This window comes from Podarcis filfolensis, assembly GCF_964270895.1.
Source record: "Podarcis filfolensis genome assembly, chromosome: 3".
Taxonomy (NCBI): Eukaryota; Metazoa; Chordata; class Lepidosauria; order Squamata; family Lacertidae; genus Podarcis; species Podarcis filfolensis.
The window spans coordinates 70888348-70905333 of NC_139606.1; the positions used below are offsets into that span (position 1 = coordinate 70888348).

General features: G+C 41.6%; 1 protein-coding gene across 2 annotated transcripts in view; it reads left to right on the top strand.

Annotated features, from left to right (window-relative positions):
- The first annotated feature begins 1739 nt into the window (after positions 1–1739).
- PACRG (parkin coregulated) overlaps positions 1740–16986 on the top strand; it is a 223206-nt gene continuing 207959 nt past the window's right edge. Inside the window, exon 1 of one of the 2 annotated variants that reach the window (XM_083605934.1) lies at positions 1740–2137. In XM_083605934.1, coding sequence (XP_083462060.1) covers positions 2000–2137 — 138 coding nt within the window. In that variant the 5' untranslated portion in view covers positions 1740–1999. The remainder of the gene's footprint in view (positions 2138–16986) is intronic. The other variant, XM_083605933.1, reaches the window with a different exon arrangement.

Sequence of the window (16986 nt, forward strand, 5' to 3'; positions counted from 1 at the left end):
GACTAAATAAATGTACATAACCTAAGGCTGCAATCAACCCCATTTCTCTGGGAAGAAGACCTATGAAATTAAATGACACTTCTGAGTAATATTGCAACCAAGTTACCAAATGAAATAATGTTTAGATTTATCAAGTGTGTTCAGAGCACAACAAATTACCAAAAATTATGGGAACTTTATAAAAAAAAATTAACATCATTGTACTAAAATCTAATATGATATTCCAGTCAAACAAAAGCAGTAAAACAGGCATAATGTGTAGGTGTGTGTGTGTGTGTGTGTACACACACATATGCCACAGAATGGAATATATTCCACAGAATGGAAGATGGCAGGATCCCCAACGACATGAACTTCAGGCACCAGGCTCATTGGTGAATCAACTCTTACAAAGATGTCTGCAAATGAGACATGAATGCTGGCAACATCAATCCCACCATGCTTGCAGACAATCACAGTGCCGGGCGACAGGCAGTCAAGTGGTTTATCTGCAGCAGTGATCAGAGAAGGAATGATATCTGGGAGAAGCACAGAGAGAAGAAATGCTGTGATGCATCTGTATCAACACAACCGGAAGCCTTCAACTTTTCAGTTGCAACAAAACATGTCTCTCCCATATCAGTCTCTACAGCCACAGCAGACACTGTAACTCTCCAACAGTCTTCTGTTGACTTCACCCCTGAAGGTGCACTTGTCTCCCAAGATAGACAGAAGTCAGCAATAGATAATATATACTCTGTCCCATGAGTTGCTTTTGCGGGAGTGGAGAGTGATCAGTTAAGGTCCTTGGAAACGAGTGCTGTTTATTTCAGCAGAACACTTCTGCACTGTCTGTATTATCAGCAATTCTATATGAAACAATGTTTTGGAAATAAAGGAAAAGAAAAATAATTCACAAGAGGTAATAGTGGAGGCGGGGCGGGGATGATGGAGAGGCACCCTCCTAGTGGTGCAGCAATAAAACTGCTAGCACACTGCAATAAACTTCTAGCACATTTGCAAAGCTAAGGGGGGTCCACTCTAGTTTCAAAGTGGATAGAGGATCGCAAGTTGAGATTCCTGTATTGTAGGGGGTTGGACTAGATGACCGTCAGTTCTTTCCCAACCATAGCTGTCAACTTTTCCCTTTTCTTGCGAGGAATCCTATTCGGAATAAAGGAATTTCCCTTAAAAAAAGGGAAACGTTGACAGCTATGCTCCCAACTCTCCAGCTCTGTGTGGTTCTATTTCCATGAGAGGTGGTATCTTTGTCTTTATTTTTTCCTTTCTGCGGTACTTCCCAGAGCACAATCCTATTAACCTTCCCTCTCCGGGACCAGGAGCAGACACGATCTCTCATTATAATAGGACAACCTAATTTTCCCTATCTTCTTCAACTGGCATAAACGTTGGGGCGTTCCACGGCAGGTGAGGACGGCTCAGCGACCTTAATATGAATTATCGAGCATGCTCTGTTCTCGCCGGATACTTTGTCCTCTTTAACCTGCCTCAGTCCCGCAGGAGCGGTGCCGGGCCCCGCCTCGCCTCCCGGCAGACCTTTGCACGCCTTTCAGGTCCTTCCGGGTTCGAGTCACTCGTAGGTTCTCAGCCAGAGGTAAGAAAAACCTCGCCTTAACTGAGGGCAAGACAAGAAGGCGAAGGACTTCAGCCGCTGCTACCGCGCGTGCGCATCGAGCCCAGCTTCGCGGTGGTGTCGAGGCTCCCGGCACGGGCAGCGTTCTCGAGCTGCACATGCTCGTTGTTGACGCGTCGCCTAGCAACGGAGTCCCTAGAAGCGAGTTGGTGTTAGAAACAGGCCAATCTTTCCCCCCTCCCCCTTCCTTCATCCCGAATCTGCACAGAAGCCTGCGCGGGGGCTGAGGAAGAGCTGATGCAGGGGGACGGAATTTAGGAAGGGGAGGAGTGCTTAAAAAAAAAAAAAAAGGTCGTTATCGGGTTTTTTGTTTTTGTGAATTTCCGTCCTCAAGTTCTTTAATTTCCCAAGCAGCCGCCTGAGGTGATGGTGGCGGAGAAAGAGGGCTCCAGCCCCCAGAAAGACAGACCCCCACAACTGCAGGAGCCGCTGAGGCATGCCAGAAGAAGCAAGAAGCAGGTCAGCGATGGATTCACCGTCAAAGCCATGATGAAAAACACCGTGGTATGTGTGACCAGCCAGTTGCAGCTGGCTGTCGGTTCGTTTGGTTCCCCCCTCTGGAGCCACACCGGGAACGAAGGGGCTGCAAACTCGTTCGCGAGAGGTGGGGAAGGGCCAGCCTGGGCAAAGTGCGCCTGGGCATCATTTGCGCACACCTTCCTCCAAAGGAACTTCACCCACTACGGTGGGCAATGCCATTTAAGCCACACTTTAACCAGTCTACACTGTATGTGTGTGTGTGTGTATGCAAGATTACGTACAAGCTAAACAAGCTATAGCTTAGGGGCCCACTCTCTTGGGGGGCCCCAAAAAATTTAAAGGAAAAAAGCACTCGATGTACATTTCCAAAATAGAAGATAAAAAACAAATAAAATAAAACCTACATACATACAGCAACAGTGGCAAATGGCTTTAGATACCTATTAGGTCCATAAATTACCATATATCATATATTCAACACAAAAAAACAGTGACAATTTGTTGTTGACAAAGGACAGCTGGACTTATAAAGGGCCGCATTACCTTCATTAGCTTAGGGCCTCATCAAACCTAAATCTGGCCCTGTATATATACACAATCTCCTCTCATCATAATATATCACACCACACCATACTGTTTCAACTTTTGCTATAAAGTCAGGTGACGGCAAACATTTGGGAAATCACCTCACCTGCAACAGCTATAATAATTTAGATCTATGGCCAAAGCCGCTTTTCTTTCTTTGGTTTTAATTAGAATCATTTATATTTTAAAATCTCACTGCTTATTTTTATACAGGCTGGAGCTGCGGGCCTTGTTTAACTTCTATTATTATTATTTATTAAATTTGTATGCCACCTTATAGACCTGTAGATATCAGGACAAAACTTGTAAATCGGTACTTCCCCTGTGTGTTACCACAAACATTGTTTTCAAATCTCTCATTGAGCCCACAGAATTCTGTTTTTCACAAGGATTGCTATTCAGGTTGCTTTTAGGATTATCAAATTTTTAGGCTTAAACTACACTTCCACAAAGTTTCGCAAACTACTGCTTCCATTTAGGAAGATTCATTGATGTAGAAGTGATCATTCAAACATTCTAATATTTTGAACAAAGTGTAGATAATTACTGTGCAAGCGTATGCAAGTTTACTCAGAAAGAAGTCCCACTATACTATGGTCAATGGGGCTTACACTGTAGTGTGTTTACAGGCCTTAGGCTGCAAGCTTGTAACATTTACCTAGGCATAAATTCCATTGCATAATATTTACTTCTGAGTAGACTTGCATAGGATTGGCTAAATTATTGGTTGAGCCTACTCTTTTCTCAAAAGTAAGTCCTACTATTTCAGTGAGACTCACTCTCTAGCCCATGTGCAGTACATCACCATTTCTTCTGTTAACCTGGGCTCCTTTGGGAAGAAGGGTGGGATAAAAATCTTTAAAAATAAAAATAATATTTTCTGTACCACTTATAGGATGTTTCTATATGAAACAAAGGTAAAGGTAAAGGTACCCCTGCCTGTACGGGCCAGTCGTGTCCGACTCTAGGGTTGTGCGCCCATCTCACTTAAGAGGCCGGGGGCCAGCGCTGTCCGAAGACACTTCCGGGTCACGTGGCCAGCGTGACAAGCTGCATCTGGCGAGCCAGCGCAGCACACGGAAACGCCGTTTACCTTCCCACTAGTAAGCGGTCCCTATTTATCTACTTGCACCCGGGGGTGCTTTCGAACTGCTTGGTTGGTAGGCGCTGGGACCGAGCAACGGGAGCGCACCCTGCCGCAGGGATTCGAACCGCCAACCTGACGATCTATATGAAACAAGCCCTACTAAATTCAGTGGGACTTTCCCCCAGATAAATCTGTGCAGGTTTGCAGTGTAGTGTGCAATCCAGAAACAGACTGTCCTGTCATTTTTGTGTATCTCTCATCTCCAGCAAACCCCACCCACCACACCTTACCCTGTATGAGTCACTTCTTTGAATAGGATCCTGCCCCTGTATTGCAAATTTATATGAGGATTCATGTATGTGTATTTCATATAAAAATCAAGGGCCTCTGGTTGAGACACTCTGTGTGAGGTGCAAAACTAATTTTCATGCCTACTCTATTTGGAAGAGAAACACTGTAGCTGCTCAAGGCATGGCATAATAAGCAAAAGCATAGGACAATGCTCTTGATGGCAGGACATTATTGAGTAAAGGCTGCTGTGTGCAGAGTTATGTGTAGGTTGCACCCCTTCAGCCACTTCCTCAGAAGTAGTATCACTGAAGTCAATGAGACTATTTTGAAGTATGTGATTTGCAGCTATAAGTATCAGTTTGCCATCTATCAATTTTATAGCAGTCTCTTTGACTTTAATAGGACTCCTGTTACAAATGGGTTGATGATTTGATGCCTTAGCCAAAGAGAAGCTTCAGAGCAGAGCTGGAAATATTTCAAAAACCAAGTCCTTGGAGGGAAGTTTGCAGAATTGAAAGGGGCCTTGAAGGAATCTTATAATAGTTTCCAAATACTGAGATTCCCCAAGCCTGCACTGCCTGTTTTTTAACAGCTCTGGGACAGCAAGTTATTATAGGCGATAGCACCTCTTACCCCATTGTTGTAATAGTACATTTGCCCACCTTGCTCCTCTGCCAGCAGTGTGACTTCATAATGTTTTAATGTGTACTATGAGTGTAATGAATTATATAATTATTATAATAACTTGAGATTGACTGTAATGCCAGAAAACGAAAGATATTGTTCAGTAACCAATAGTGTTCTTTGCATTAGAAAAAAAACCTGCTGTATATTCCTTGAGAAAAATACTGTAGAGGCCAAATGTTGTGAGACAATTAATAGTTTCTTCTAGTAATAGTAGAATCCTTGGACAAATTTAACATTGATGCATGTAGTTTGCTGTAAGTTTTTATGTTTGAGACGATGGTTACATTTTTTTTGCTTAATAATTTACCGTTCACTAATAACTGCATTTTTTAATAGATAAAATACATGTCAAACAGAAAGTATTTTCTCATTTAGGTGCTCACTATGCTGAAGGGATGCTGCTTAAATTGCCTACTTAAACCCTGCATCTGCTAACTATTTTGGTCTAAGCAATGAACACAGTACAGTACATAGTTTCTGGCCTTTTAAATGGATACATTGATGCCAAGTAGTTGTAAGAAATCAGAAGACAACAAAGAATCAAATATCTCTCCTATAGTGATGTAGGTGTCGGAATTCCAGTTTCAAAAATGGGCATAGTTTTAATATTGTAATCTTATTGTAGTGTGTGGACATGCACATTCATAAACACAAAGCAGAAATGTACTGATTTTACTAAATTCTGTCAATTGCCACCAGCAAGGAGATAGCAGGTGAACAACTTGCTAAGAGCCTTAAAGATACCACTTGCAGGTGCCTTGCATTACAGAAAAGAGCCCTTGCGTGCTTGGTAAGAAGCTTTAGGTTACCTCAGATACAGGCAACACATTAAATTACAGGAAAACCTGCTAGACCAGTTATGAAAAAATAGAGCAGGTCAAGTGGTATACCCCTTTGTGAGATACTGCTCCTTCATAGAAAAGAAGTCCTTCAGTCAAATCTTTCACCACATAACATAGAGGATGTATGTTTTTCCTCAGTCAAGAAGCCCAGTTCATTGCAGACACCTGTCTTTTAATTATGTAACAGTTTCAACTGACTTTACATAAAGCAAACCAGTTTGGTGCTTAAAGCTTCCACAATACATTATTTCTCCCTTCTCAGTTTCTGACTCTCAATGGGTGTCCTTTTCCTGGAATTTGCAGTCCTTGCCGCTAGTTGTTTTGCTAGTTTCAACACTGGGATGAAAGATGGTCCTTCTGCAACAGATGGTGCCCCAGTGGTCCACATCCTTCCACTGTGGACTGACCTCGTTCATGTAGACTATTAGCCACTCTCTGCCTCCCTTTCCCTTGGCTACCTCTGCTCTTTATACAACAATGGAGGGAGGGTATCAGGTAGCCAGCAGCCACCATGCTGAGCCAGTTCTGACCAGACCACATCTACAACTATTTGGGCTGTGGCATGGAGGCACTGTGAGCTGAAGCCAAAGTTGACCTTCCACACCCTCTAAAGAGACCATATCACAGGTCTGAGCAGCTGGGGAGATTAGAGGCTGTATCCCTTGTATGGGTCCACTTGTACTTCTACCACTCCAAGCTTGGCAAGAATTAGGATTAACAGTAAAAATTCAGGGAATATCAAGTTGTAGCTTAACAATATATTTTTAGCCCTCATGCTGGAGTGATAAGTTTTAAAATGCGATAGCAAACATTTCTGAAGGGTGAAGCATGTGTGTGTAAGTAGTTGGTTTTTCCAATGCCCATGCAGTAGATAAAACATCCAATCCAAGTTTTTGCCATAAAAAATTTAGTACCTACAACTTTAAAATGTACATTTAAAGGTTAACTTGTTCATCCTCAGTTCTCACTATCCTCCTCCCCGGTTTGATGTGCAGCAGAGTAAGACTCCTGCTGAGCAGGTAGGGAAGGAGATTCAGCAAAGCGATGGTGTGCTAGCTGAACTCCTTCCTCTCCATACAGATCAAGGACCTGCTGACAGCAGTGGTGGCTGGTGCTCATTGGAGCTGGTAGGGCAGGATGTAGTGAGACCAGCTGTGGTAGGTGATGCTAGAGCCAATGACAGGTAGAGCCAACTAGTTGCTCTTTTGTCCCCACCCTCCTCCCTGCTGAGTTCTACAAGGACAACATTAAGACTAAGAAGGAGGGAGCTGATAGGTAGTCATTGTCGTCCGTCCCCGTCCCCCCCCCCATCCTGAGCTGATTGCAAGTAAGTAGACAGGCAGGTGGGCGCTGACTGAGGGCAGGCTGAGTTCGATGGAGCAGTGTTCCATTGGTCCTAATGGACCAGCCTTGACTGGCTGTGCACTTACATCTTGACACCAGCAAGACTAGGGGGCAAGACATGCCTTGTACTTAATGTTGGCCCCTCACTTTATGCTTTGAAAAAACGACTGCCAAGATTGGTCACTGTGAATTATCAAATATGAAGAAGTACAGGAGCAAGGCTTGCCCTCTTTGACCACGGCAATTATGTGTAAAGTTTTTTGAACAAATGTGTAGAAAATGAGGCCAAGCTGAACCATATATAATGATGTTTTCCTTTTTGAGTCAAAAGGCCAGAGTTCTTATTTATAAAAGTGGAACAAATTGCCAGATTGTCAGGCTTTACTTTAGCTAAAAGCCTTTCCAACATGTTATTTCACCAACTAAACTGATATCTGAAATATTACGAATTGTTGTTGTTGTTTTGCTTAGTGTGGGGAGGAAAAGAGAGAAGCTTTTAAAACAATTTTAAGTGAGACTGCAAGACCAAGTGTCATAAATAATAGTTTTACCTCCTCCCCCCAAAAATAGCCTATTTGTACAATCAATGAAGCTCTGTAGCTTTCAGAGGCTAGTGTTTGTGGTAGAAGTATTACTATTTGATAGTTCTAGTAGTGAACACATCCTAGATAAAATGGAAGTGTGTTTAAAGTGATAAATGCAAAAAATTATTGCTGCAGAAGATTTTTGAGGTACAGAAATTTCTGGGTATCAGCAATAACACGTAAGCTGTATGAATTGTGTAACTTGTAGGTAGTCATATCTGGGGTTGGGTGAGCTATATGCCTTAACACACACAATCAAGATCTCCTTCATTTCTCCTCCTCGGTTCTTTAGTAAATTAACTTTGACATTTCAGTGTTCATTCAATGCTTCAGTTGGTGTGGGCCATAATACAGATGTCGAAAAGAACTATTCTGGGCCTCGATCAGCTAGATTACTTACACAGCAATGGGTTGCTACACATACATTTATTTTTTTACTAAAAGCCCAGTCTAAGAGCTGAGGTGTAGCACAATTCTATTTGGGCAATGAACATTTCTCCAACATTTCTCTGATTGAAATAGGGATGTCCCATTCCATAATGATAATTTTACTATTTACACCCCATACTGGGTTGCCCCAGCCACTCTAGGCAGCTTCCAACATATAGAAAAACATAATAAAACATTGAACATTAAAAACCTTTCCTATACAGTCATACCTCGGGTTACAGATGCTTCAGGTTGCGTTTTTTCAGGTTACAGGCCCACTGAAACCCGGAAGTACCGGAACAGGTTACTTCCGGGTTTCGGGGGTCGTGCATGTGCAGAAGCGCTAAATTACACTTTGCGCATGTGCAGAAGCACCGAATCACAACGTGCATGTGCACAGATGCGCCGCTGCGGGTTGCGAACGCTGCGGGTTGCAAATGTGCATCCCACACGGATCACATTCACAACTCTAGCATCCACTGTACAGGAATGCCTTCAGATGGCTTGTGGGTCAAATAACTCCATACCCTCCAACATTTCTCCAGTGAAAATAGGGATATCCTAAGGAAAAGTGGAACATTCTGGGATCAGATCATAAACCTGGATGGCTTCTCTAAATCAGAGACGTCCCTAGGAAATAGAGACGCTTGGAGTTTGGCAGCAGTGTTGTTCATATGTAGCGTGTACAGTGTAATATTAGTGGCACAGAATTAGTTTGGAAGTCCATTGTATATCATAGTGCTACACAGTAGCTTAAGTGCATAACTGAAGGGTATAATTGAATTTGTGGAACCCTACTGTTGCATACTCTCGAGGCATATTTGTCCACCTCAGTTCTCAGAGTAGCCTGAAATGAATGAATATTCTCACTGGAATTGGTTTGGCTTTCTGTCAGATGTCTGAGGAAGAAATGATGGAAGTTAGCATACATCATGGTCTTTGGCATTAAATGCTAGCATTGGTCTAACAAAATAAGCCCTTTTTCTCGGTGCCAGCTCTAGTAAGGGGAACCATGTCTCAAGCCCTACTGTGAAGAATTCAGAATGTCAGCAATGAAATTATGTGGTGCTGAAGATGGCATTCCCTCAGCCTTTTTGGTGACTTTCCAAGACTGAAATAATTAGATGTTAGATGATGAAGGAGTGAAAGTTCAGACTAAGATGGTATTTTGTAGTAGAAGAAAATTTCAAGTTTGCTGGTATACTGTCCTCCCCCAAGGTATGACTGCTTAAAACTATTAGCAAATGATCCATGCTATAAAATTGCTTCACTAAGGCAGCTAAAATGCAGGTAAGATTTTATATAGTTATTTAAGATTCATTCTACAGAGTAAACCAAATTTTGCAAAATAAAATAAAATAAAACAGGACAAAGGCCACAATTTATCAACCAGATTCTAGATTACTTTTGTCAAGGAAGATTAATATTTTCTCAAATAGTGAAGTATTATATGTGGGACTTAGTAAGCATAGTGTGATAAACTGGTTTGTAGATAAGTTTAACTTTGCTGTCACCGACACCAGTTGGACTTGATTGTCACCAGGCTATCAGCACTGAACTGTGCTCGTGTCACACAGAGCTACCGCAGTGCCAACTGAGACATGGATAACTCCCTGGTGGTGAGCAAGATCCATCTCCAGCCAAAGAGGGCCCATAGTACAACGCATAAAGTGTGGCCTTGAATCAACACCGCCAGAACATCCATACTTCAAATTTGTGAATGCTGCTCTGGTTTTGTCGAACATGCTGTATTGAACCGCTTCAGAGATAGATGTTGAAGCAAGGTAGGACAACATCAAAGAGGCAATCCACAACACAGCTATGTCCTACTTTGGCAAAAGAGAGCAACAGATCCCCAACTGCTTTGAGGCTGGCATAAAGGACATGGAGCTTGTTATTGCTGCAAAGTGTGAGGCTCTTGTGAACTACAAGTGTGCACCCTGTGAAAAGCCAAGGAGTGACGCCCAGTGGAGTGCCAATGGATTGCTAGTTAATTTGCCAATGACTAGTGGCTAAAGCTGTGTCAGAGAATTAAACTCACTGCTGATACCGGTAACACTCTCACAAGCCCACATTCCCAACATGTTCACACTCCTGTCTCGGCAACAGCTACACTGGCTTGGTCAAGCCCACATCATGGAAGATGGGGGGATCCCAAGGACATGCTCTGTGAGGAGCTGGCTTCAGGGACTAGGACTGTGGGCAGACCAACTCTGTGTTGCAAAGATGTCTGCAAATGGGACATGAAGGCTGGCGACATCAGCCGTGCTATGTGGGAATCCCATGCAGATGACTGCAGTGCCGGGAGACAGGCAGTCAAGATGTGTATCCATAGCAGTGACCAGAGGAGAAATGACCGCTGGGAGTAGTGAAGGGAGAAGAAACACTGTGGTATATCTGCAGCAGCATAACCAGATGCCTTCATCTGCCCCAGCTGCAACAAAGCATGTCTCTTCCTCTACACTGGTCTCTACAGTTGCAGGTGCTGCAACTTTCTAACAGTTTGACTTCACCCAAAGGTGCACTTCTCCATTGTCTTCTGAAACAGAGAGATGCCAACAATTATTATAAAGAAAATAAGCTATGAAAAGTGCAGAATCTTAATATAATTTTAGTACTTGGCTAACATGTTGTTGGGGGTGTGTGGAAATGGAAGTAAACGAAAATAAAATATAAGTGTTACTTTCTTTTGTGAGTTTTCCACCCAGGTGTTCTGTGGTATTTCATGTCTTATTCAATAGAGTGGATAAGGTGCCATATATACTTGAAACAGTACCTGGGCATCCAGTTTCTAACAGTGATCAAAACAGATTATTTTAAATGGGAATAATTTTAAATGAAAAGTGAATTGTTACTGAGTAATCTTTGCCTTTGTTAGTGTTATATCTGGCCTGATTCCTGCAACTCTATTGAATTCAGTCACAGTCCTTTGAGTATCTTATCCCAGAATGAGAAGCTTTTCTCACATCTGTAGTGCTACTTCATTCTTTTCAATGAAGGCTTTAAGTAGGCTTTAGGTAAGGTTGCTATATTTCAAAAAGTAAAAAACAAGGACACCCTGAAATTTTTTGAACTTTTTAAAAGAAACCCCCAAAATTGTTGAGCTTCTTCCCTGGGGCTGGGAAGGGATTGGTTTAACCTCCGATTTGCTAGTGAAACTGAATTACAGTGCCACAAAATGATGCATGTCTAAAAAGTGTGTCACCAACATAAAAAGTTTGAAAAGCTCTGCTTTAAGAAGCTGGCTAAATATCCAGTACCTTTCCGCATATGGTGATCCCAAGGGCAGGTATTGCTGCTTTAGGATTAGTTATGGATGCAGACCTTTTAACCTCACAATAATCCAAGTTTATGCACCAACTACTGGTGCTGAAGAAACTGAAATTGACCAATTCTATGAAGACTTACAACACCTTCTGGAAATAACACCAAAGGATGTTCCTCTCATTATGGGGGATTGGAATGCTAAAGTAGGGAGTTAAGAGATAAAAAGAACAACTGGCAAGTTTGGCCTGGTAGTTCAAAATGAAGCAGGGCAAAGGCTAATAGGGTTCTGTCAAGAGTACAAGCTGGTCATCACAAACACACTTTTCCAACAACACAAGAGACGACTCTACACATGGACATCACCAGATGGGCAGCATCAAAATCAGACTGATTATATTCTCTGCAGCCAAAGATGGAGAAGCTCTATACAGTCAGCAAAAACAAGACCTGGAGTGACTGTGGCTCAGATCATCAGCTTCTTATAGCAAAATTCCAGCTTAAACTGAAGAAAGTAGGAAAAACCACTGGGCCAGTAAGACACAATCTAAATCAAATCCCTTATGAATACACAGTGGAAGTGAGGAACATGTTTAAGGATTTAGATTTTGTGGACAGAGTGCCTGCAGAACGATGGATGGAGGCTTGTAACATTATACAGGAGGCAGCAACAAAAACCATCCCAATGAAAAGGAAATGCAAGAAAGCAAAGTGGCTGTCCAATGAGGCCTTACAAATAGCGGGGGAGAGAAGGCAAGCAAAAGGGAGGGAGGGAGATAGTGAAAGATACAGGAAATTGAATGCAGATTTCCAAAAAATGGCAAGGAGAGACAAGAGTGCCTTCTTAAACGAGCAATGCAAAGAAATAGAGGAAAACAACAGAATGGGACAAACCAGAGATCTGTTCAAGAAAATTGGAGATATGAAAGGAACATTTTGTACAAAGATTACCATAATAAAGGACAAAAGTGGAAAGGACATAACAGAAGCAGAAGACATTAAGAAGAGGTGGCAAGAATACACAGAGGAATTATACCAGAAAGATATGGATGTCTCGTATACCCCAGGTAGTGTGGTTACTGACCTTGAGCCAGACATCCTGGAGAGTGAAGTCAAATGGGCCTTAGAAAGCACTGCTAATAACAAGGCCAGTGGAAGTGATGATATTCCAGCTGAATTATTACAAATTTTAAAAGATGATGCTGTTAAGGTGCTACACTCAATATGCCAGCAAGTTTGGAAAACTCAGCAGCGGCCAGAGGATTGGAGATCAGTCTACACCCCAATCACAAAGAAGGGCAGTGTCAAAGAATGTTCCAACTACCGCACAATTGCACTCATTTCACACGCTAGCAAGGTTATGCTTAAAATTCTACAAGGCAGGCTTAAGCAGTATGTGGACGGAAAACTCCCAAAAGTGCAAGCTGGATTTCGAAGGGGCAGAGGAACCAGAGACCAAATTGCAAACATGTGCTGGATTATGGAGAAAGCTAGAGAATTACAGAAAAACATCTACTTCTGCTTCATTGAGTACGCAAAAGCATTTGACTGTGTCAACCACAGCAAACTATGGCGAGTTCTTAAAGAAATGGGAGTGCCTGATCACCTCATCTGTCTCCTGAGAAATCTCTGTGTAGGACAAGAAGCTACAGTTAGAACTGCATATGGAATAACTGATTAGTTCAAAATTGGGAAAGGAGTACGACAAGGCTGTATATTGTCTCCCTGCTTATTTAACTTATATGCAGAATTCATCATGCGAAAAGCTGGACTGGATTAATCCCAAGCCAGAATTAAGATTGCCGGAAGAAATATCAACAACCTCAGGTATTCAGATGACACAACCTTGATGGCAGAAAGTGAGGAGGAATTAAAGAACCTTTTAATGAGAGTGAAAGAGGAGAGCGCAAAATATGGTCTGAAGCTCAACATCAAAAAACTATGATCATGGCCACTGGTCCCATCACCTCCTGGCAAATGGGGAAGAAATGGAGGCAGTGAGAGATTTTACTTTCTTGGGTTCCATGATCACTGCAGATGGTGACAGCAGTCACGAAATTAAAAGGCACTTGCTTCTTGGGAGAAAAGCAATGACAAACCTAGACAGCATCTTAAAAAGTAGAGACATCAACCTGTCGACAAAGGTCCATATAATTAAAGCTATGGTTTTCCCAGTAGTGATGTATGAAGTGAAAGCTGATCGCCTAAGAAGGCTGATCGCCTAAGAATTGATGCTTTTGAATTATAGTGCTGGAGGAGACTCTTGATAGTCCCATGGACTGCAAGAAATCAAACCTATCCATTCTGAAGGAAATCAGCCCTGAGTGCTCATTGGAAGGACAGATTCTGAAGCTGAGGCTTCAATACTTTGGCCACCTCATGAGAAGAGAAGACTCCCTGGAAAAAAACGCTGATGTTGGGAAAGATTGAGGACACAAGGAGAAGGGGACGACAAATTAGATCAGAGTGGACATTCACTATGCAGAGGTAAGAAGACAAAGAAGGATTAATGGAATCTGAAAATAAATATATAGACCAAATTTATGGATTATTCACACATATGAATTGCTAACATGTCACCATACTAGACTTACAAATTTATTCCTCTATGTTTTGCTTGATTTTTTATTACATTGTGCTTAGGATTCCCTGGCATGTTCTCTGGATGTGTCCATTTGTTGTTTAGTCATTTAGTCGTGTCTGACTCTTTGTGACCCCATGGACCAGAGCATGCCAGGCACTCCTATCTTCCATTGCCTCCTACAGTTTGATCAAACTCATGTTGGTAGCTTAGAGAACACTGTCCAACCACCTCGTCCTTTATTGAATCCTTCACCAATAATACAAAGTCCAAATAATTTTCAGTATTTACATATTTCTTTCAGCACTATCATTTAAAATGAATTCTATATCTATAGGCAGATGCAGAAATGGAATGACATATTTTTGTTTAAGTCATTGAAATTTTACAGAGTGTTACAGTGCTTCATAAACTGGAGACTTATATTACAAATACTAATGAGAGAGTTCATTATTTTGTCTCAAATTTTATGACAGATTTGGCTTGCTTTCTTAAGTAATAGGGCCTCGGTAACAAATGAATTAAAAAATAATTGAACAACAGGCTATAGAGATTATGTATTAATCATAATGTCCCTGGAGCTACATGGCAGAAGTCAAGTGCTTCTAATTTTCTCAGTTATTACCTTACGATAAATGTTGTCCTCAAGGTATCTTTCTGGTATTAAATTCTTGTACGGAGAAAAGGGTTTCTTCTTTGATGGCCTGAGTAAACACACACAGTACAGGATTTTGTGCTCCCTTGTGGCGATTACCCACAATTGCCTCGAAAAACTGCCTCTCCAATTTTCTTCAATTGAATATTGTGCAGCCTGATTCTAGAAAGGTCAGTGAGACTAGCAGCTCACTTCTGCCTGGTGTCCTTGAAGATCTAGACTCATGTAACATTTGTAAACATTCCTCTTTCAGGCCCTCTGGAGAGCAGCTATCATCTTAGACATTGCTGTCTTTCCACCATTCTTTGATTGAAACTTATGTCGGCAGCAATCTTAAATATGGTTTATGCTTGTTGGAGATTGCTGTTAATCAGGGATTTGAAACACGGTTCAAAACTATTTTCAGATCACTGCTTAATGTTGAGTGCTGCTTAGCCTTAGCCATTGTATAGGTGAGGAGACATAATGTGATAAATGTTCGGGTTGGGAGTTGGGGTAGAGGAAGATTACACAATTCTAGGAGCAGCTTTCAGTTCTTTAACCATGGTTAGAAATTGGGAGACTTACCTCTGCCGAACCCTAGAAAATGTTTCCCTTTCAGTGGCCACTTGCTGATTTTACTATCTCTCTCTCTATAGGCATCTGTACCAACCAACTTGCTTTCATTCTAACATGAATTACTGTATTAGAGAAGAGAAGATAATTGCACAGGCAGTATAGGAATCCTATCTTCTTTGACAGTGAAAAATTGTTAGGAAGGCATGCCTTTGCCCCTTCCTTACTGCTGTTTGGCAGGTGCAGAGATAAAGCACCTGCTAGCAATTGCATGAATGAGACGTGGTATTATTGTCCACCAATCTGCATAATTACAAACAATTTATATTATATGCAAAATATGTTATCATCTTTCATGGGGGCAGAGAGATTGAAAGCCTATTCTTCAGGACTGCCTACCAGAAAAAAATTGGACACATCTGAATGTAAATGCATGTGAAAATGAAATGCATGCCTGTGATAACCACAGTGTGCAGTGCTTAGATAATAAAAAAGGGCTGGAGAGACTTTTAACAACTGTCACTTAAAGAACTTAACCTTTTAGTTAAAAGGTTATCTAGAGAAAAATTTATCCTCAAAGGTAATTTTTTCAGTAAATTATAAAAGCTTGAAAGTAATAATTTTGTTAAAATCGTTTTCATCAGCCTTAATAATGATATGCAAGGCTTCTAATCTCTATTTTAAAATATATTAATTTTCAAATGCTTTTAATCTTCTACAACTGTAGTTAATTTGTAGCCTGTAATATTGTTGTAATTGGAAGAATTATTCTTCTCTGATGTGGGTATTTTGACCATATCCTGAAACTGAAGATGATCGATATTCAATCTCTTGTTTTTTTATTTTGTTTTTCATTTTACTGAATTAAGATTTATATATTTAGAATTCTAGGCCACATTTGGGCTACAGGGCTAGGCTATAGTAATAGCATAATAAGTATCATTAATATATTAGTTCATAAAATTATTGAAAAAACACGCACAGTGTCTGTCAGTCATTTGCTAAAACAGGCAGAAGGTCCTTTTTAAGCCCAATGGAATGAAAAAACAGAGCATGGCTGATTCACTTCCCTACAAAAGTTCAGTTTCAAATACGGATTCATCTTACCTCAGGCGGTGGTGGTTCCTGTGTTGTTGCTTAAAATTGGGTAGACAGTAACTGATGAAAGCTAGAAAAAAAGGAGGAATGAAAGGAATCTGGAGAGAGCCACCATTGTTCAAGGACTAGGCTGGACTGCATAGTTCCCTGTCCTCCCATCATTGCTATTCGGCCAGTCTTCTGTTATATTGGCATTTTAGGCATTTTTTAAAGTACTAATGTTGGAATAAGAATATAGTTGAATGATTTAGGTGTAAAAAAATTACTTCACTCTCTTTTTGCTACAATGTAAGTATAGCTTTGCATTTGATATTCTAACTTCTAGCATCAAATGTGAACAACCACATTATCAAGCATGAGTTATCTCTGCTGAGTATGCCTTGACCATAGTCTTCTGGTGATGAAAATGATTCTACCCAACACTCTACCTCCCATGGCTGCGGAGACTCTTCTACTGACAGAGACACCAGGTTGTCCCCAATATTAGGGCGGCTTGGCATGCTGCATGCATGTGTGATGTCATGCACGTGGTGCACATCACGCACTTGTGATGTCAAAACATTGCATGATGCGTGTGGGGGATGTCATGTGAGTGAAGTGAGTGCAACATCACGTCATTTGTAGAAGGCTGAGTGCTCTGCAGCAGCCGGCCGCTGAAGCTACGATGAGCAATGTATGACACATGCCAGGCTCCCTCAATACTGAGGGCGCCCAATCCCTTTCCAACAAAGATTGAGGGGAGCAGAGACACATTGGCTGCCTGGAGTTGGTGCACTGTCTACTGAAGCCTCTGCTCTTCCTTGCCAGTCGTCATCTGGCGACCGGCAGCTGTGGGAAGTGCAACTCAATGCAGCTGGCTGTTGCCAGTAAG